The sequence below is a fragment of the Pongo pygmaeus genome, chromosome 8, assembly GCF_028885625.2.
Source record: "Pongo pygmaeus isolate AG05252 chromosome 8, NHGRI_mPonPyg2-v2.0_pri, whole genome shotgun sequence".
Classification (NCBI taxonomy): Eukaryota; Metazoa; Chordata; class Mammalia; order Primates; family Hominidae; genus Pongo; species Pongo pygmaeus.
The window spans coordinates 122,308,649-122,332,246 of record NC_072381.2 but is presented as its reverse complement, the minus strand read 5'-3'; the positions used below and the strand labels follow the sequence as shown (position 1 = coordinate 122,332,246).

The following is a 23,598-nucleotide window of genomic DNA, read 5'->3' as shown; positions in this document are numbered from 1 at the left end:
TATTCCATATATATATTCCATATATATATTCCTATATATATATTCCTATATATATATTCCATATATATATATATTCCTATATATATATTCCATATATATATATATTCCTATATATATATTCCATATATATATTCCATATATATATATTCCTCTATATATATTCCATATATATATATATTCCTCTATATATATTCCATATATATATATATTCCTCTATATATATTCCATATATATATATATTCCTATATATATATTCCTATATATATATTCCATATATATATATATTCCTATATATTTATTCCATATATATATATTCCTATATATTTATTCCATATATATATATATTCCTATATATTTATTCCATATATATATATTCCTATATATTTATTCCATATATATATTCCTATATATTTATTCCATATACATATTCCATATATATATTTATTCCATATACATATTTATTCCATATATTTATTCCATATATATATATTTATTCCATATATTTATTCCATATATATATATTTATTCCATATATTTATTCCATATATATATATTTATTCCATATATTTATTCCATATATATATATTTATTCCATATATGTGTATATTCCATATATATATATTTATTCCATATATTTATTCCATATATATATATTTATTCCATATATTTATTCCATATATATATATTTATTCCATATATGTGTATATTCCATATATATATATTTATTCCATATATGTGTATATTCCATATATATATATTTATTCCATATATGTGTATATTCCATATATATATATTTATTCCATATATGTGTATATTCCATATATATATATTTATTCCATATATGTGTATATTCCATATATATATATTTATTCCATATATGTGTATATTCCATATATATATATTTATTCCATATATGTGTATATTCCATATATATATATTTATTCCATATATGTGTATATTCCATATATATATTTATTCCATATATGTGTATATTCCATATATATATATTTATTCCATATATGTGTATATTCCATATATATATATTTATTCCATATATGTGTATATTCCATATATATATATTTATTCCATATATGTGTATATTCCATATATATATATTTATTCCATATATGTGTATATTCCATATATATATATTTATTCCATATATGTGTATATTCCATATATATATATTTATTCCATATATGTGTATATTCCATATATATATATTTATTCCATATATGTGTATATTCCATATATATATATTTATTCCATATATGTGTATATTCCATATATATATATTTATTCCATATATGTGTATATTCCATATATATATATTTATTCCATATATGTGTATATTCCATATATATATATTTATTCCATATATGTGTATATTCCATATATATATATTTATTCCATATATGTGTATATTCCATATATATATATTTATTCCATATATATATATATGGAAGACAGAGGAAATACCAGTAAAAGGAATCTCTTTATACTTGCTGGTACCTTACAAACCCATGAACATCCCTCTCTACTCTTACCCCTCCCTTGAATTTTTATTATTTCCTTTCTTTTATTTGTAGTTTTGCCAAATATGTATATATCCCTAAACAGCATTGTTTAATTTTGCATAGTTTTGAACTCTATATAAATGGAATCATTTTTCCTGTAACCTTGTGCAACTTTTTGTGTTTGTGAGATTCACGCATGTGGACAGGCGCAGCTGTGGTATGTTTGTTTTCGCTGCTGTATACTATTCCATTAGATGACTACACTAAAATTATTTTAAGTAGTATCCTATTGGTAGACTTTGGGCTGTTTCCATATTTCTGCTATTCTCAGTCATGCTGTTATAAAAAATGTTAGACATGTCCTCTGGTGCACATGTCCAAGAGTTTCTCTAAGACACATGCCAAATGTAAAATTTTATCTTCAATTTTTTTTTTCACTGCATACCAAATTTAATAAAACCATGCTTTAAAATTTTTATCAGTTGCCTCTTGGATGGGTGTAAGAAATGTTTTTACTCTGCATTTCCCTGATTCCTAATGAAGATGAGCATCTTTCCACATGTTTATTGGCCTTTTGTATATTTTCTATTCTGTGAAATGGCTGTTGATGTGGTTTATCTGTGGCTTTTAAAGAACAAAAATGAATTCACTTTGCACTAATTTTTGCAATCTATTTTTAAAAATACATCACAGATGTCTTTCCATTTACTAAGTATGCTTCTACAATATAATTTTGATGGCAGAATAATATTTCTTGTACTACAATTTACTCATTCTTCAGTGTTAGAGTATTATGTCATTTCACTTTTATCAGCAATGAGGTAGAGAGCATCCTTGCAACCAAATGTCTGTATATGCTATGCATTCCTAGAAGTAGGATTATTCAAAGTGTGTGAATAGTTTTAGATTTTTGATTCATGTTGCCAAGTTGCTCTCCAAAAAGGTTTTATCAGTTTATATGCCAGCCAGGAATGCATGAGGGTACCTGTATGCTGGTATGAAGAATCTTTTCAACACTGTTTTTCATCCATATTCCTGATTATTTGTGTGACTTATTGTCTGGGTTTTTTTCCCTTTATCTCCTTAAGTGTCCATGTTAGCTGTAGAAGAGTATGAGGAGATGCAAGTAAACCTGGAGCTGGAGAAGGACCTTCGAAAGAAAGCAGAGTCATTTGCACAAGAGGTGGGTATCTTGTAAAAATCTTATTTTCTTCTTGAGACAGAGTCTCGCTCTGTCACCAGGCTGGAGTGCAGTGGTGCAATCTCGGCTCACTGCAACCTCTGACTCCCTGATTCAAGCGATTCTCGTGCCTCAGCCTCCCGAGTAGCTGGGATTACAGGCACATACCACCGTGCCCAGCTAATTTTTGTATTTTTAGTAGAGATGGGGTTTCACCACGTTGGCCAGGATGGTCTTGATCTCCTGATCTCGTGATCTGCTTGCCTTGGCCTCCCAAAGTGCTGGGAGATTACAGGAGTGAGCCACCGTGCCCAGCCGTAAAAACCTTTTGAATTTTTGTTTTGTAAGGGACCTTGCAGATGACATATCAGACAAATTCTTGAGGTTGAATAAGAACTTACCAGTTTGAATTAAGGATCTGCTGGTTTAGTGAGGCAGATATAGAATAGTATCAAGTTCATTGTCAAAAGACTGGGCTCAAATTTTGGCCATGTCAGTTACTAGTTGTACGACCTCTGAGCAATTCTTCAGCCTCTCAGGGCTTCACTTTTACCATCTGTAAAATGGACAATAATAGAGACCTGACGAAGTGGATTTTGATGGCAAAATTTTAAAAAAGTATTGTATAAACTATAAAATGCTATGTAAGGGAAAGGAATTGCATTGGGAAATAGCCCATGACTTGTGATGGAAAGTCCAACTTGGATACAAGATGCCTGTACATTTCAAATAGGCTTAAAATCTGGGATGTATCTCCATATACCATCTCAGATAACAGTATTATGGTATCAGTATTTCTCTTCAGCCATTGTGCAGTGCTGTCATTATGCCAGGAAATTCTTCCACTGGCTGTGGAACACTGCCATGTAGTACATTCATTATCTCAGCGTTTCACCAGCCTACTGATCTTCCTCTCATGTTAGAGATCAGCTTTGAGCATCTCTTGTTCCGGCTTACCTGTTGACATGCAGTCATTGGGTCTTCCATGGCCCTGGGGCTGGTTTCCAGGGGGATGAGGAGTTCACCAGTCGGCTAAACTCAAAAGCTGGTCTGCAATGAGATCTCCATCCTGTAGGTGTAGTTTGAATTTGTGTGCATTCTGTAGGTTGAAGGGAAATAGCTCAGGAAATGTAAAACAGTCCTAGGTAGAGGTATCCAAGGCATAGAAGGAAGACAAAGCATGGCATTAGGGGAATGACATTTGAAAATCTGATGATGGTTTTGTGGGGGTCTTTCTGTGCTTGAGCGTAGCTTTGCTAGCAGTGAACTCTACCAAAGGTTTAGGCCAAGTAGATCTGATATGAAATATTATGATTCATTTTATTTAGAGAGTTTAATGAAAGGTGAGTAAATATTTTTCTGTTATTACTTGGAAGAAAGAAAAAAGAGTTGAAGTGTGTCAGAGCCCTCTGGAAAACGTTGCAGCAATATAAATAATGCAATGAAATAAACAGTGGAGGGGGAGGGGAAGCAGGGATAATGTGAAGACGCCTTTATTGCAAAACTGGAAAGGTCAGCTGATTTTGACCTGAATAGCAGGTCTCATTTCAAGACATGTTCAGTTTTCCATCTGTTGTTTGCACAATGATGTTAGAATACAAAGCAGCTCAAAGAAAAACTTGAAGGCCATGTAGTAGCAGAGAAGTCAGATGGAAGAAGCAAGGTTGCAGTCAGAAGACAAAAATGAATGATTGACTCTGCCGTTCACCTGGTCTTCAGTCTTAGTGGTTGGTGGAAACAATGATGCTGACGTGTTAACTCAGAATGAGGAGGTAGAAGTTTGAGGAGAGAAAGAAAGCAATAGCAATGGTACTTATGTTATTGGCAGCATAAATATTTGCAGTGGCACTCAACAATTTTACAATGTCTAGATTCAATCTACACAATAGTGAGAAGAAAACTTTTTTTTAAAAAAATAGCACCAGATTGGAACTAGTATATTTTCCTTTTTAGAAAGTTTACGCATTCTCAGGTTTTTAACAGATAAGTACTGCACAAAGACACATAACTTAGTTTAACAACAGAGTCCCATTCGTTTGCATTTTACTTACCACTTAGGGCATGCAGCAAACATCTTACTGTGCCAGACACTGTGCTGACATTGGGAATCCAATGGTGAAGAAGGCAAATATGAGCCCTGCCCTCTTTGAGCTTATAGTCTAGAGCCTTAGAAATCAATTTTTAAGGTTAATTTACTTTATATTTTTAATTAAAAGGAGTATGTGTGCCTTGCACAAAGATACAAATATTTTCTAAATGTATAAAATAAAAATTGAAAGTTACCCTCCACTCTTAATCATTACGAACCCTGTTGTAGTTTTGTAGGCTTTTCATAAATCCCTAGGCAAAGAAGGAAAGCTTCTGACCTTTTTTTTCCCTCTCATGGGAAGACATACTGGAAGAAAATGTTAGTGTTTTAGTATAGTATATTCATGACTTGACGTTGATGTGGAAATCGATACTGATCAAGAGCTTAAGGATTGTATAAATCATTAAAGCTGTGGTCTTGCCACATGGAGGTTGATGGAAAATATTTTTGTCCTGAGTTTTATTTGCTGACTTTTTCTGTTACATGATGGGTGCAGTTGTTGAACAAACTAATATGAGGGCTTTAGCAAATCATTTTGCAGTTCAGAGCTTTCAGTTAAGTTACAATGTAAATTTTAAAATGCTGTTAAAAATCTGAAAAGGTGAAGCTCTGCTATAAAATTGGTAGGCCAGATTTCAGAGTTTACAAAAACATTTCATACTTGGAATCAGTCACTGGCCAAATTGGGTAGATTGTTAAGGAAAAGAAATAACAGGTGAATAGAAATCAATGTTATTTTCAATCATGTAAAGTTGTGAGGATTTCATGAATAACACATATAAATTGCTTAATACAGTGCTCAATAAAATATACTGTCTTCCTTCTCCCCTTTACCCTTCTACTGTTAACTACTTTTATCACTGGGGAGAAACTAATTAGTTTAAAACAAAACATTAGATCTAGTAAATAGTAGAGGAACTTAGCCAGATGGTTAAGAGCTTGGGCATGTAAATCAGATACGGGTTTAAGTCCTGGTCTTGTCACTTACGTGTGTTCTTGGGAAAGTTGCTTAACTTCTTTGAGCCTCAGTTACCTTATCAGTAAAATTAGATGATAGTGGTGTCCACTTGATAGTGTTAAGGATTATATGATATAATGAATGTAAAATGATTCCCACCATATCTACCACATAGTGTTTAGTAAATGTTACCTATTCATAGTAGAAGCACTTTAATAGGATTGATGTAAGGATTAAAATAATCCACATGAAATATTTAGTAGAGTACACAAGGTAAATTCTTGAGAAATATTAGCTACTACTATTAATATTAATGTATCTTAAAGCAATAATAAAATATTAAAAACTGAAGAGTAAGATCAGCTTATTGTATAAATATCTTGTTGGGGCAGGAGTAAAGGTATTAAAGATTATATAAAAGGAATGAAATCATAGCAATCACTACTTCTAAAACTTATACAAGTCAGAATTTGCCTTTAATGATTTAATAAAAATTCCATGTACTTTTCTTTTGCTGAAGTTACAGTTGAGGAGGTATGTGAGATTGATTGATATATACATTCTTGTAATAAACTTTTGCAGATGTTCATTGAGCAAAATAAGCTAAAGAGACAAAGCCACCTTCTGCTGCAGAGCTCCGTCCCTGATCAGCAGCTTTTGAAAGCTTTAGATGAAAATGCAAAACTCACCCAGCAACTTGAAGAAGAGAGAATTCAGCATCAACAAAAGGTAACCCATTTTCTTCTGGAGTCTTAGGTACACACACACATACATGCATACACACATATATTTAAGATGAAGGGCGCCAGTGAAGTCAGTCCAGTCATTTACTGTTTCATATTTTGCCTTAGTTACTAAGTGCTTCCAACCACCTTTTAGAAAAAAGTAACTAAATGAACTCAATGTTGTGAAACTGAAATTTGTAACACGCTATTGTAGACTTTATAATAATCTTTAAACTGTCCAAAGGGTTGGAAGAGGCAGGGGAAAGAGGTATAACTCAAAAAGAGCTTGGATAAGGCAAAGTCTGGAAATTCGATTTTTGGAAACGTTGTATTTTTTGGAGACTGCACACACTAAGAGGCTGTATTCATCTCAGAGCACTTGTTGGAGGGCATAGGTTTTATTCAAAGAAAATGACAATCCGTATTCATAGTAATTGTTTGCTTAGAGAAAATTTTTGATTTTGTAAACTTGCACAAATGTGTATGTTTAAAGACTTCCTAAGTGGTTATTTCAATTTGATGAGTGGAGCTATTCCAGCTGACACAGCCTACCTCTGTGTGCCAAGAAGAAAGGATAGTCACTGTGGTAGGTGAGAGGAGAATGTAGGAGAGGAGAAGCAAAGAAGTGGAACAAAGACTTCCAAATTAAAGAGACCACTTAAGAAAAATTACATCAATGTTTATACTACTTATAATGTACCTCATTTGGGAAGGAAAGGCTGTTAGCTGCTACTTTTTACCACCTGTCAAAGCCTCTGTGGCAAGAGTATTGACATTTAATCCTTGGAAGTTCTGAAGTTTTTACAAACTTGGTGGGGAGGTTGAGTTGATTTGTTTTGCCTCAGTAAGAAATGTTGATATATGGTGGCTGGTAAGATGGCCGAATAGGAACAGCTCCAGTCTGCAGCTCCGAGCGAGATCAACCCAGAAGGTAGGTGATTTCTGCATTGGGTACCTGGCTCATCTCACTGGGACTGGTTAGACAGTGAGTGCAGCCCATGAAGGGCGAGCTGAAGCAGGGTGGGGTGTCGCCTCACCCGGGAAGTGCAGGGGGTTGGGGAACTCCCTCTCCTAGCCAAGGGAAGCCACGAGAGACTGTGCTGTGAGGAATGGTGCACTCCAGCCCAGATACTATGCTTTTCCCACCATCTTTGCAACCCACAGACCAGGAGATTCCCTTGGGTGCCTACACCACCAGGGCCCTGGGATTCAAGCACAAAACTGGGTGGCCATTTGGGCAGACACCAAACTAGCTGCAGGAGTGTTTTTTCATACTCCAGTGGCACCTGGAACTCCAGCAACACAGAACCATTCACTCCCCTGGAAACGGGGCAGAAGCCAGGGAGCCAAGTGGTCTAGCCCAGCAGATCCCACCCCCATGGAGCCCAGCAAGCCAAGATCCACTGGCTTGAAATTGTCGCTGCCAGCACAGCAGTCTGAGGTCAACCTGGGACACTCAAGCTTGGTGGGGGGCAGGGTGTCTGCCATTACTGAGGCTTGAGTGGGCAGTCTTTCCCTCACAGTGTAAACAAAGCCGCCAGGAAGTTCGGACTGGGCGGAGCCCACTGCAGCTCCGCCAAGCTGCTGTTGCTAGACTGCTTCTCTAGATTCCTCCTCTCTGGGCAGAGCATCTCTGAAGGAGAGGCAGCAGCCCCAGTCAGGGGCTTATAGATAAAACTCCCATCTCTGTGGGACAGAGAACCTAGGGGAAGAGGCGGCTGTGGGCACAGCTTCAGCGACTTAAACGTTCCTGCCTGCCAGCTCTGAAGAGAGCAGCAGATTTCCCAGCACAGTGCTTGAGCTTTGCTAAGGGACAGACTGCCTCCTCAAGTGGATCCCTGACCCCTGGATCCACTGGGATCCTCCTGACTGGGAGACACCTGACTGGGAGACACCTCCCAGCAGGGGTCTACAGACATCTTATACAGGAGAGCTCCAGCTGGCATCTGGCGGGTGCCCTTCTGGGATGAAGCTTCCAGAGGAAGGAACAGGCAGAAATCTTTGCTGTTTTGCAGCCTCCGCTGATGATGCCCAGGCAAACAGGGTCAGCAGTGGACCTCCAGCAAACTCCAGCAGACCTGCAGCAGAGGGGCCTGACTGCTAGAAGGAAAACTAACAAACAGAAAGGAATACATCAACATCAACAAAAGGACATCCACGCAAAAACCCCATCCAAAGGTTACCAACATCAAAGACCAAAGGTAGATAAATCCACAAAGATGAGGAAAAACTAGTGCAAAAAGGCTGAAAATTCCAAAAACCAGAATGCCTCTTGTCCTCCAAAAGATCACAACTCCTCACCAGCAAGGGAACAAAACTGGACAAAGAATGAGTTTGACAAATTGACAGAAGTAGGCTTCAGAAGGTGGGTAATAACAAACTCCTCCGAGTTAAAGGAGCATGTTCTAACCCAACGCAAGGAAGCCAAGAACCTTGATAAAAGGTTAGAGGAATTGCTAACTAGAAAAACCAGTTTAGAGAAGAACATAAATGACCTGATGGAGCTGAAAAACACAGCAAGAGAACTTGGTGAAGCGTACACAAGTATCAATAGCCTAATCGATCAAGCAGAAGACAAGATATCAGAGATTGAAGATCAACTTAATGAAATAAAGCATGAAGGCAAGATTACTGAAAAAAGACTGAAAAGGAATGAACAAAGCCTCCAAGAAATATGGGACTATGTGAAAAGACCAAACCTACGTTTGATTGGTGTACTGGAAAGTGATGGGGAGAATGGAACCAAGTCGGAAAACACTCTTCAGGATATTATCCAGGAGAACTTCCCCAACCCAGCAAGACAGGCCAACATTCAAATTCAGGAAACACAGAGAACACCGCAAAGATACTCCTCGAGAAGAACAACGCCAAGACACATAATCATCAGATTCACCAAGGTTGAAATGAAGGAAAAAATGTTAAGGGCAGCCAGAGAGAAAGGTTGGGTTACCCACAAAGGGAAGCCCAGCAGACTAACAGTGGATCTCTCTGCAGAAACCCTACAAGCCAGAAGAGAGTGGGGGCTAATATTCAACATTCTTAAAGACAAGAATTTTCAACCCAGAATTTCATATCCAGCCAAACTAAGCTTCATAAGCAAAGGAGAAATAAAATCCTTTACAGACAAACAAATGCTGAGAGATTTTGTCACCACCAGCCCCGCCTTATAAGAGTTCCTGAAGGAAGCACTAAACATGGAAAGGAAAAACTGGTACCAGCTACTGCAAAAACATACCAAATTGTAAAGACTAATGACACTGTGAAGAGACTGCATAAACTAATGGCAAAATAACCAGCTGGCATCATAATGACAGGATCAAATTCACACATAACAATATTAACCTTAAATGTAAATGGGATAAATGCCCCCAATTAAAAGACACAGACCGGCAAATTGGATAAAGAGTCAAGACCCATCGGTGTGCTGTATTCAGGAGACCCATCTCACGTGTAAAGACACATAGGCTTAAAATAAAGGGATGGAGGTATATTTACTAAGTAACTGGAAAGCAAAAAAAAGCAGGGGTTGCAATCCTACTCTCTGATAAAACAGACTTTAAACCAACAAAGATGAAAAGAGACAAAGAAGGGCATTACATAACGGTAAAGGTATTAATGCAACAAGAAGAGCTAACTATCCTAAATATATATGCACCCAATACAGGAGCACCCAGATTCATAAAGCAAGTTCTTAGAGACATACAAAGAGATATAGACTCCCACACAATAATAGTGGGAGACTTTAACACCCCACTGTCAATATTAGATCAACGAGACAGAAAATTAACAAGGATATTCAGGACTTGAACTCAGCTCTGGACCAAGCAGACCTAATAGACATCTACAGACATCTCCATCCCAAATCAACAGAATATATATTCTTCTCAGGACCACATCTTACTTATTCTAAAATTGACCACATAATTGGATGTAAAACACTCCTTGGCAAATGCAAAAGAATGGAAATCATAAACAGTCTCTCAGACCACAGTGCAATCAAATTAGAACTCAGGATTAAGAAACTCATGCAAAACTGCATAACTACCTGGAAACTGAACAACCTGCTTCTTAATGACTACTGAGTAAATAATGAAATTAAGGCAGAAATAAATAAGTTCTTTGAAACCAATGAGAACAGAGATACAACATACCAGAATCCTTGGGACACAGCTAAAGCAGTGTTTAGAGGGAAATTTATAGCAATAAATGCCCACAGGAGAAAGCAGGAAGGATCTAAAATCGACACCCTAACATCACAATTAAAAGAATTAGAGAAGCAAGAGCAAACAAATTCAAAAGCTAGCAAAAGCTTAGCAAGAAATAACTAAGATCAGAGCAGAACTGAAGGAGATAGAGACACGAAACACCCTTTAAAAAAATCAATAAATCCAGGAGCTGGTTTTTTGAAAAGTTTAACAAAATAGGTAGACCGCTAGCCCAACTAATAAAGAAGAAAAGAGAGAAGAATCAAATAGACACAATAAAAATGTAAAGGGGAGATCACCACCGATCCCACAGAAATACAAACTACCATCAGAGAATACTATAAATACCTGTATACAAATAAACTAGAAAATCTAGAAGAAATGGATAAATTGCTGGACACATACACCCTCCCAAGACTAAATCAGGAAGAAGTTGTATCCCTGAATAGACCAATAACAAGTTCCAAAATTGAGGCAGTAATTAATAGCCTGCCAACCAAAAAAAGCCCAGGATCAGATGGATTCACAGCTGATTTCTACCAGAGGTACCAAGAGGAGCTGGTACCATTCCTTCTGAAACTATTCCAAGCAATAGAAAAAAGAGGGACTCCTCCCTAACTCATTATGAGGCCAGCATCATCCTGATACCAAAGCCTGGCAGAAACACAACAAAGAAAGAAAATTTCAGGCTAATATCCCTGATGAACATCAATGTGAAAATCCCCAATAAAATACTGGCAAACCGAATCCAGCAGCACATCCAAAAGCTTATCTACCATAATCAAGTCAGCTTCATCCCTGGAATGCAAGGCTGTTTCAACATACACAAATCAATAAACGTAATCCATCACATAAACAGAACCAATGACAAAAACCACATGATTATCTCAATAGATGCAGAAAAGGCCTTCAATAAAATTCAACACCCCTTCATGCTAAAAAGTCTTAGTAAACTAGGTATTGATGGAACGTATCTCAAAATAATAAGAGCTATTTATGACAAACCCACTGCCAATGTCATACTGAATGAGCAAAAGCTGGAAGCATTTCCTTTGAAAACTGGCACATGACAAGGATGCCCTCTCTCACCACTCCTATTCAGCATAGTATTGGAAGTTCTTGCCAGGGCAGTCAGGCAAGGGAAAGAAATAAAGGGTATTCACATAGGAAGAGAGGAAGTCAAATTGTCTCTGTTTGCAGATGACATGATTGTATATTTAGAAAACCCCATCGTTTCAGCCCAAAATCTCCGTAAGCTGATAAGCAACTTCAGCAAAGTCTCAGGATACAAAATCAGTGTGCAAAAATCACAAGCTTCCTATACATCCATAATAGACAAATCATGAGTGAACTCCGATTCACCATTGCTACAAAGAGAATAAAATACCTAGGAATACAACTTACAAGGGATGTGAAGGACCTCTTCACGGAGAACTACAAACCACTGCTCAAGGAAATAAGAGAGGACACAAACAAATGGAAAAACATTCTATACTCATGGATGGGAAGAATCAATATCGTGAAAATGGCTGTACTGCCCAGAGTAATTTATGGATTCAATGCTATCCCCATCAAGCTACCATTGACTTTCTTCACAGAATTAGAAACACCTACTTTAAATTTCATATGGAACCAAAAAAAAAGCCCATATTGCCAAGACAATCCAAAGCAAAAAGAACAAAGCTGGAGTCATCACACTGCCTGGCTTCAAACTATGCTACAAGGCTACAGTAACCAAAACAGCATGGTACTGGTATCAAAACAGATATATAGACCAGTGGAACATAGCAGAGGCCCCAGAAATAATGCCACACATCTACAACCATCTGATCTTTGACAAACCTGACAAAAACAAGCAATGGAGAAAGGATTCCCTATTTAATAAATGGTGTTGGGAAAACAGGCTAGCCATATGCAGAAAACTGAAACTGGACCTCTTCCTTACACCTTATACAAAAATTAATTCAGGGTGGATTAAAGACTTTAATGTAAGACCTAAAACCATAAAAACCCTAGGAGAAAATCTAGGCAATACCATTCAGGACATAGGCATGGGCAAAGACTTCATGACTAAAACACCAAAAACAATGGCAACAAAAGCCAAAATTGACAAATGGGATCTAATTAAACTAAAGAACTTATGCACAGCAAAAGAAACTTATCATCAGAGTGAACAGGCAATCTACAGAATGGGAGAAAATTTTTGCACTTTATCCTTCTGGCAAAGGGCTAATATCCAGAATTTACAAGGAACTTAAACAAATTCACAAGAAAAAAAAATCTCATCAAAAAGTGGGCAAAGTATATGAACAGACACTTCTCAAAAGAAGACATTTATGTGGCCAACAAACATATGAAAAAAAGCTCATCATCACTGGTCGTTAGAGAAATGCAAATCAAAACCACAATGAGATACCATCTCATGCCAGTTAGAATGGCGATCATTAAAAAGTCAGAAAACAACAGATGCTGGAGAGGATGTGGAGAAATAGGAATGCTTTTACACTGTTGGTGGGTGTATAAATTAGTTCAACCATTGTGGAAGACAGTGGTGATTTCTCAAGGATCTAGAACCAGAAATACCATTAGACCTAGCAATCCCATTACTGGGTATATACCCAAAGGATTATAAATTGTTCTACTATAAAGACACATGCACACATATGTTTATTGCAGCACTATTCATAATAGAAAAGACTTGGAACCAACCCAAATGCCCATCAGTGATAGACTGGATAAAGAAAATGTGGCACATATACACCATGGAATACTGCGCAGCCATAAAAAAGGATGCGTTCGTGTCCTTTGCAGAGACATGGATGAAGCTGGAAACCATCATTTTCAGCAAACTAACACAGGAACAGAAAACCAAACACTGCAGGTACTCACTTATAAGTGGGAGTTGAACAATGAGAACACATGGACACAGGGAGGGGAACATCAAACACTGGGGCCTGTCGGGGGGTGGGGGCAAGGGGAGGGATAGCATTAGGAGAAATACCTAATGTAGATGACGGGTTGATGGGTGCAGCAAACCACCATGGCACATGTATACCTATGTAACAAACCTGCACATTTTGCACATGTATCCCAGAACTTAAAGTATAATAAATAAATAAATAATAAAAATAATTTTAAAAAGGAAATGTTGATATATATGTAGAGTACCTCTGGATGGACAGGTGGTAACAGTCCCCTGGGAAAGAGAACTGGAGAATAGGGTGGGAGGGAAAGAATTTCATTCTTTCTTTTGTCCCCATGTGTAGGAATTGCCTTTTCAAGAAAAGAGAAAAAAAAGAATGTGTTTTTGTTTCAGTTTATGCTAGAATTTAACTTTTGGTTCTGAAAAGTCCAGCTACTTACAGTTAAATCGTTTAGTAAATAATACATGCCTAGAACCTACTGAATCGAGCTGAGGTATAGGACTAAATTGTTGTATATATACCTTGTTGGGTACCGAAGATTAAAGTTATCAATGAAATTATAACAATCACTACTTCTAAAACTGTTATACTCTCTGTATATACAGTTATTCTTACAGTCTTTCATGTACAGATGATCCTTGACTTATGATGGGGTTACGTCCTGATAAACCCATGTTAGTTGAAAATATTGTAAATCAAAAATAATATACCTAACCTACTGAATATCATAGCCTACCTTAAACGTACTCAGAACGCTTAAGCATTAGCCTGCAATTGGGCAGAGTCAACTGGAAACACAGTATACTCTAGAGCATCAATCCCCAATCTTTTTGGCACTAGGGACCAGTTTCGTGGAAGACAATTTTTCCATGGACTGGGGAGGGAAGAGGGTGGGGGATGGTTTTGGGATGAAACTGTACCACCTCAGATCATCAGGCATTAGATTCTCATAAAGAGCAGCCAGCCTGGATCCCTCGCATGTGCAGTGCACAATAGGGTTTGCGGTTCTGTGACAGTCTATTGCTGCTGCTGATCTGATGAGGTGGAGCACAGGCGGTAATGCTTGCTCATGCCTGCTGCTAACCTTCTGTGCAACCTGGTTCCTAACAGGCCATGGACCAGTACCGGTCCAAGACCCGGGGGTTGGGGACCCCTGCTCTAGAGTATCAGTTATTTACTCTCATGATCATGTGACTGACTGGGAGCTGTGGCTGGCTGCCGCTGCAGAGGATTGTGAGAGAGTATCTTATTACATATTGTGAGCCTGGGAAAAGATCAAAATCCAGAATTTGAAGTATGGTTTGTATTGAATGCATGTCGCTTTCACACCATTGTAAAGTCGAAAAACTATCTCAAACCATCCTAAAATGGAGACCATCTGTATGTGGCTTAAAATGTTTCTTAGCTGTCTGTAAGTTCCCTTGCAGATGCAGCAGTCTTTTAAGCACAGCATATGGTTTTTGCAATTATAAAAATAACATATGCTCCTTATAATACATTTTTAAAATATAGCAAAAGTTAAAGAAGATTAACCAAGTATCCCATATTTTGGTGCATGGCTGAACTTTCTGTAAATATATACCTTTATAAATATAGTTTGTTTAAATTGAATCGTACCATACATACTATTTTATGCCCTGATTTTTTTTTCCATTGGTAATGTATCTTCTCATGTCAGTATATAGTAAGCTATGTGATTTAAAATAGTTGCATAGTATTTCATTGAATAAACATGCTATAATTTATTAAATCAAAAATATTGGTGGACATTTAGGTTATTTGCAACTTTTTGCTGTTGTAAAGAACACTTCAGGCCAGGTGTAGTGGCTCACGCCTGTAATCTCAGCACCTTGGGAGGCCGAAGCAGGTGGATCACTTAAGGCCAGGAGTTCGAAACCAGCCTGGCCAACGTAGTGAAACCCTGTCTCTACTAAAAATACAAAAATTAGCCGGGTGTGGTGACATGTGCCTGTAGCCCCAGCTACTCAGGAGGCTGAAGCACAAGAATTGCTTGAACCCGGAAGGCGAAGTTTGCAGTGAGCCCAGATCGCGCCACTGCACACCAGCCTGGCTGAAAGAGTGAGACTCTATCTCAAAACAAAAATAAAAACAAAAACAAAACAAAACAAAAAACCACTTCAGTGAATATATTTCAGAGTATTTTTAAAAATAATTTCTAAAAGTGGTTTTACTGAATCAAAAGACTTTCCTTTTTTTTTTTTTGAAGACTTTTGATACTTATTACTAAATTTGTGTCCCCCAAGGGTCTTTTAAAATATTACCTGAATTTTTCTTTTGAAAATGGGTACAAAAGTGACCCATGTTTAAAAATTAAAGTGTCTGTGTGACTAACAAGCATATAAAAAATGCTTAACATCACTAATCATTAGAGAAATGAAAATCAAAACCACAGTGAGATACCATCTCATGTCAGTCAGAATGGCTGTTACTAAAAAGTCAAAAAATAGCAGATGTTGGCAAGGTTTCAGAGAAAGGGGACGCTTATACGCTGCTGGTGGGAATGTAAGTTAGTTCAGCCATTATGGAAGGCAGTGTGGCAATTTCTCAAAGAACTTAAAACAGAAATACCATTCAACCCAACAATCCCATTATTGGATATATGCCCAAAGGAATATAAATCATTCTATCATAAAGACACATGCACACATATATTCATTGCAGCACTATATGCAACAGCAAAATCATGGAGTCAGCCTCAATGCCCATCTGTGGTAGACTGGATAAAGAAAATGTGGTACATATTACACCATGGCATACTGTGTAGCCATAAAAAGGAATGAGATAATGTCCTTTGTAGCAACAAGAATGGAACTGGAGGCCGTAATCCTAAGTGAACTAACAGGAGAATAGAAAACCAAATGTTCTCACTTCTAAGTGGGAGCTAAGCATTGATTACACATGGACACAAAGAAGGGAACAACAGACACTGAGGCTTACTCGATGATGGAGGGTGGGAGGAGAGAGAGGATCGAAAAAGTATCTATCAGATACTATTGTTTTTACCTCGGTGATGAAACAACCTGTACACCAAGCCCCTGTGACACACAATTTACCTATATAACAAACCTGCACATGTACCCCGAACCTAAAATAAAACTTAAAAAAAAAATAAAGTGTCTGGTATGTAACTCCCCAGTAAATTTATTTTAAATCAGCTCTTCAGCTGATTTATGATTGTGTGTTAATTGTATCTAGCATTTGCATGGTCGTTAAGATGGATTGGAATCTGTTTGCTATGAAGTACAGTCAAAGGGAAATATTTATTTTTTCCCTTTCTTTTCTTTGACAAAGGAAAAACTGTCAGCCATAAAAGTCTTTTTTTTTTTTTTTTAAATAACTTATAGGTCAAAGAATTAAAAGAGCAACTAGAAAATGAAACACTCCACAAAGAAATACACAACCTCAAACAGCAACTGGAGCTTCTAGAAGAAGATAAAAAGGAACTGGAATTGAAATATCAGAATTCTGAAGAGAAAGCCAGAAATTTAAAGCACTCTGGTAAAAGCATTGAGTAGGCTACTATGTCTTACTATTAATCTTTGAATTACTCATGCCTAGTACAAAACCTGGCATATAGTTAGTCTAGAACATTTACTAAATGCTGTGGAAAAATACCAAGATTTGTTTTTAAATTCCTTCATTTCTAACCATTGCAATTCAGTAGAATAGCTGCTGTATTAAATAATTCACAAATATTTAGACTTCTTTTTTGAACTTAGAGCCCTTGTGAACATCATATACAGAATTTAGACACAGAGATACCATTAGCATAGGAAGACCAACTTTTCAGCATTTTTCAGAGCTTTAGAGATGAATGTTCATTATGTATTTTGTTCACTTAGAGTGCATTTTTAGAAAGAATTAAACTTTTTTAACTGTCTTCATCTTTGGTGTTCATACTACCTTCATCTTTGGCGTCTAATAATACACATGAAATAATACTTTCTATATTGTACCTAACAATGAACTGGGCAACAATATATCTGTTAAATGGAAAAATCTTTAGAAACACCAGGGGATAATTAAATCAAAAGATTTATTCATTCAGTTCTAGAAGGCTTAATGGGAATGTGCGAGTTAGATTACTATACAGGCATATGTGTAAGTCTCTGTTGGAAGGTCGGTAATTTAAGAAGGCAGGTACATTCCCTTTATAATAGCTTCAATATTCACTTCAGATATTTTTGGTTAATTTTATACTAGAATTTTGAAACCTGTGCAGAAGAACCACATAGGCCTTTTTTCCTTCTAAAAGCATTCAGTGCTTTCTGATCCACAATGAAAGTTGGTTATAATTGATTTTTTAATTGATCCAAAATTAAGAAGTATTCCATTCTTTTTAGTGAATATCAGAGTAGCCTGTAGCCAAAGCCATCTTTATTATGAATGGAGGAGGCAGACACTGGAAATATATGAGGTTCAAATCTGAATGCGTTTTATTAATACTTAGTATCTGCTGTGTGTGTACCCAGCCCTATCCTGGGATACAATAAGAAATACAGAAGAAAAGAAACCATGCTTTTTGTCTTCAGAGAACTCAGATTCCCCTTGGAGGGATAGGTGCATGCACATGAAATGACCAGAGGATTCTCAGTTTTGGAGAGCATAGCCCACACTGCCTATTTAAGTGTTGAGGCTAAATACAAATGGACAGATCCCTGGGGGTACACTCAGTCGGGGAAAGTGGAATGGCTGTGGATGGGGAGAGCTACCTCTGAATGCCAACAGTATGCAGCGCCTTTTACCCATTATCTCATAGGTATTAGCATCTGTGATATCAACTTAAGTTCAGTTCCTTGAAGTCAGGTGTTATGTCTCCTGTAGCACCATTCATAGGCACTTTCACATCGTTGGTGCTTAGTAAAATGCCTGCTTCATGAAAGACTTGAAGGAATACGATGGCTTTCCAGAAATCTCTTCAAAAGAGCAAAAAGTTTCTGAGTTACAGATTTAGGAAGCTGAATCGGGTTAAAATCAAAGACTCTAGTATTTGCAGTTTTTGAAGGAAATTAAGCAGGAGAGAGAAGTATGCAGCTATTAAAATTCATTACTAAATGTCATCTTTAAAATTAATTCTTGGTCTGTACACTTTTAAAGTATTAACAATTTCTTAGTGTTTGAGTCATATACTTCGTTGTTAACAAATATTTCTTCAGCCTACTCACTTCTTCCTACTCTTCAGCCATTGTTTTGAATTTTTTTCTTTTCTAAAGTTGTATATACAGCAAAAAGATAACATTTAATATTGATGGATAGCAGTCCTCTCTTGCGTTAGCAATAGACTAGATAGTGAAAAGTTTAAAAAGGTCTGCAATTTCGATTGAAATTTCTAATTTAGCCTTAATAAAAAGAACTTACTTTTGAGAAAGGTTATGTTCTTTTTTTCACATGTATAAACAATGTTTAGTTGCTTATTTCAGCTCTCTTCTGAATGCTTGCTCTCTGTGCAGTTGATGAACTCCAGAAACGAGTGAACCAGTCTGAGAATTCAGTACCTCCACCACCTCCTCCTCCACCACCACTTCCCCCTCCACCTCCCAATCCTATCCGGTAAGCACATCCAGGAAGACTGCTCTGCATCAAATGTTCTTCCCCATCAGATTGTGCCATGAGAGGAGTCATATTAAAAGCATGAAAGATACTAGCTGATGCTTCTCTTGGAAATTTTTCTAAAGGCCAGTGATATGGTTTGGTTGTGTCCCCACCCAAATCTCCTCTTGAATTGTAGCTCCCACAATTCCCACGTGTCGTGGGAGGTAATTGAATCGTGAGGGTGGGTCTTTCCATGCTGTTCTCATGATAGTGAATCTCATGAGATCTGATGGTTTTATAAAGAGGAGTTCTCCTGCACAAGTTCTCTCTTCCCTGCTGCCGTGTAAGATGTGACTTGCTTCTCCTTGCCTTCCGCCATGTTTGTGAGGCCTCCCCAGCCATGTGGAACTGTGAGTCAATTAAACCTCTTTCCTTTATGATTACCCAGTCTCAGGTATATCTTTATTAGCAGCATGAGAATGTCCTAACAAGCCAATATATTATTCCTTTCTTGTAGTATATAAATTTCATTCAATAACATTAAGATTTCCTTTAATGGTAAGAACAAGGAATTTTGAGCTTTTCCAGAATGTGTTTGCTTTTCTCTCTTGCTAATTCGAATTTGAAAAGCTCTGGTTTGTTCAATTATTTTAAAAATAAAAATACTAAATGGAAACGTAAACATACTAATTGTTATAAACTAGTAATTAAACTAGAAGTATTAATTACTTTTATCCCTAAACTCATATTTATACCTTTAGTAATGCTAAGAGAGGAACCTTCCATAAGAAAGATAAATTATGTTTAAATTCTTGTGGCAGGAAGTCACATAGACAGACAGGAATTCGTATTTTCTGAAGCCTAAGGTGACATGATGGCATTATGTACATCACTTGAGCACAATACACACTAGGAGATTTAGAGTCAAATTTTGCCTTCTTTGTGGTTCCACATGCCACTATCCAGAATTACATAAGACAACCTCCTTGCCATGGTGACAGCTTACATGCTCATGTCATGATGTTAGCTGCTTTTGTATAATTTATTCTTTAACAAATGGCATTTAAAAACTTTTGCTAGGGTTTTTTTTTTTTTAACCTTTCATTAACTCATGTGATTTGTTTAATCCTTTCACACAGAGAGGCCATTTATTCATACTTTGTACCTTTGCTGATCCATCTGAATAGAATGCGTAGCATGTCCCTCCCACACGACTATGAAAATGGGACTTTGCCTTTTAAAAAGATTCTCATTAGTTTTCCTTACTGAGTAGGGTATGACATAATCTACTTTAAACCATTGAAGTAGTTAAGGCAAAATAATTTTTACACGTGATCGATCCAAGAGTCAATTGAAAGAATTTCAGGTATTTTAAAATCTTTCTCTCCTGGGTAGCTAAATCTGTAGGAGATATTCTGGATTTGACATTTAAAATTGGAAATTCATCACTTTGATCTTTCTCTAAGGTCTGGGATTTTGAGCTGATAAGAAAGGTCACTTCTTCCATGAAGAGGGAGAACGATTAAAAAGTAATTACAGTCTTGCTGTTGGTCTTTAATTTTTATTCTCAGAAATGTTGAGAGCCCCTAGAATTAAAAATAAAGTATAACCTAAGTAGAATTTTTTTTTCCAAAGAGCACTTTACAGTTACGCTGAGAAATGAATGTTCAGGACTGTTTGTGTCTCAAGTGTGAACTCTTTTATAAGGCTGTTTAAAGAAAATTTTACTGAATAATATGATTTTTATTTTAAGATGAATTTAAATAGTATAGGACATAATTTTTGAAAGAAAAGAGGTTTTTTTGTGAGGAGTGCTTTCTTGTCAAAGAGGTATATTTGCATATGTATTGAGTTTGAGTGGATTTTGAATTCACAAATCAAAGTTTTCTAACTTTGTCCCTGATCTATTTGTTTTATCCTGATGTAAATCATGGTTAGAAATCAAAGTGGGAAGAAAAAAAAAGACTAGGGCCTGTAACTTCTTTAAGTGGCTTACTGCTTTTCCCTTCTCTTCCCACTCATTTGACTCCAAGAATAGGTAGAAGAAAGAGGAAGAAGGCAAACCTTGGTCACTTTGTCCTCGTGGTAGTGAAAGTAGGACAGGTTCTATGCAGATATAGTTCATGGGGAGAGGGTTGAGGCTATTAAGTGTTTTTTTTTAAGAGAAACAGAACCAATAGAATGTGTATATCTATAGATACAGATATGGGCAGATATGAATACAGATTTATTATAAGGAATTGGCTCATGTGATTATGGAGGCTGTCAAACCCCAATATCTGTAGGGTGAGTTGGCAACTTGGACACCCAAAAGAGTCAATGGTGTGGTTCCAGGCTGAGTCTAAGGGCCTGAGAACTGGGAGAACCTATGGTGTAGTTTTATTCCAAAGTTTGACAGGCTCAAGACCCAGGAAGTGGCAGTGTTTCAGTTCAAGTTGGAAAGCAAGAAAAAGCCAATAACCCAGTATGAAGGCAGTCAGGCAGGAGGAATTCCCTGTTAGTTGAGGGAGGATTAGCCGTGTTGTTCTAATTAGGCCTTCAAATGATTGGCTGAGGGCCACCCACCTCAGGGAGGACCATCTGCTTTACTCAGTCTACTGATTGAAATGTTAATGTCATCCACAACATCCTCATGGAAACACCAGAATAGTGTTTAACCAAGTATCTCGGGCACCCCGTGGCCCAGTCAAGTTGACACACAAAATAACTATCACAGTGGACATGACGAACACCTCTTGAAAAACTAACAGGTGAAGGCCGGGCGCAGTGGCTCACGCCTGTAATCCCAGCACTTTGGGCGGCCGAGGCGGGTGGATCACAAGGTCAGGAGATTGAGACCATCCTGGCTAACATGGTGAAACCCCGTCTCTACTCAAAATACAAAAAAATTAGCCAGGCGTGGTGGTGAGTGCCTGTAGTCCTAGCTACTTGGGCGGCTGAGGCAGGAAAATGGCGTGAACCTGGGAGGCGGAGCTTGCAGTGAGCCGAGATCGCGCCACTGCACTCCAGCCTGGGCGACAGAGCGAGACTCCATCTCAAAAAAAAAAAAAAAACAAAAAAAAACAGGTGAAAATTCTCCACTGAAATGTTCCATCTTGGGATGACACATGCCTGAAATTTTATTCATTCAGTTGAAATGGCAGTGAAATGGGGCAGTGATGGCCAGAGGTTTGAGTATGGGTCCCAGAGGTCTTGACCTAATCTCCTCTGGCCTGTAAATTAGAATTTCTAACTTTTGTGAAAATAATTTAATTCCATTTGGCCATTGCAAGCCCAAAGAAGAGAAACTAGACAAAGTCAGAAGCTCCATGATTGGTTCCCAAGCTAGATAGAGCAGGATGTGTTTTTTTCTTTTTATTGTGCTTTATGGGAGATTATCCAGTGAGTTTGGGAATTTTAAGAAAAGGCAATTAGGAAGGGGATTAATAATGTAAGCAAACGTAGAAGTGAAAAGTGAAAAAAAGCTAGAAATTAGAACGATTAAGAAACTGGAGGCAGGGCATAATGGCTCACGCCTGTAATCCCAGCCTTTTGGGAGGCCAAGGCAGGAAGATTGCTTGAGGCCAGGAGTTCAGGACCAGCCTGGGCAACATGGTGAGACCACTCCAAAAAATTAAAAAACATTAACCAGGAGTGGTGGTGTACCTGTAGTCCCAGCTACTCCAAAGGCTGAGGCAGTAAGATCAGTTGAGTGCAGGAGATCGGAGCTGCAATGAGTGGTGACTGTGCCCTTGCACTCCAGCATGGGCAACAGAGTGAGACCCTATCTCAGGAAAAAAAAAAAAAAAAAAAAAGGAAAGAAAGGAAGCATTGGGTGGTGATATCTTCTGAACAAGTGTTACTCTGTATATCCGTTTGCCCGTTTTCCTAAGGGCAACATTATGCCTTTTTTATCCTCCAAGTGTGTGTTTTCTATTGCTGGCTTCCTCAGGACTGTTTTGCAAATACAGTTCACCACACTGAGGACATTTATGATGCAGTTGAAATAATTCAAAAATTCTTGATTCATTCATGTTTTGGTAAACATTTTATGGAGGAAATGATAACATATGCAGATATGTGCACAAGCCTATGTACAGTTTTAAAAGAATGTTAAACTGAGCATCTATGTAATCACCCTCCAAATCAAGAAATAGGCAATACTGGTACCCTAATTCTTTCCTTTGATCCTTTTCCAAAGATAACCACCTTCCTCCCTAATTGCTATCTTTTATGGTGATCACTTCCTTGCAGTATTGAAGAAAAATTTTCTTGCCTAATATGTATCCCTAAACTACTGTAAATATCTGTATGGCCTGGTTTTGAACTTTATGTAATTGGAATTTTCATGTATCATTGTGGTCTTGCTCTTTTTACTCTACATTATTATTATTATTATTTTTTTTTTGAGATGGAGTTTCGCTTTCGTTGCCCAGGCTGGAGTGCAATGGTGTGATCTTGACTTACT

At 37.3% G+C, this 23,598-nt stretch overlaps 1 protein-coding gene across 7 annotated transcripts in view; it reads left to right on the top strand.

Annotated features, from left to right (window-relative positions):
- SHTN1 (shootin 1) overlaps nucleotides 1–23,598 on the top strand; it is a 121,692-nt gene that overhangs the window by 59,819 nt on the left and 38,275 nt on the right. For all 7 annotated transcript variants that reach the window (XM_063670312.1, XM_063670311.1, XM_063670313.1 and 4 more), the window contains exons 8-11: nucleotides 2,606–2,700; nucleotides 6,327–6,473; nucleotides 16,964–17,117; nucleotides 19,070–19,169. In XM_063670312.1, the coding sequence (XP_063526382.1) occupies nucleotides 2,606–2,700; nucleotides 6,327–6,473; nucleotides 16,964–17,117; nucleotides 19,070–19,169 (496 nt within the window). The remainder of the gene's footprint in view (nucleotides 1–2,605; nucleotides 2,701–6,326; nucleotides 6,474–16,963; nucleotides 17,118–19,069; nucleotides 19,170–23,598) is intronic.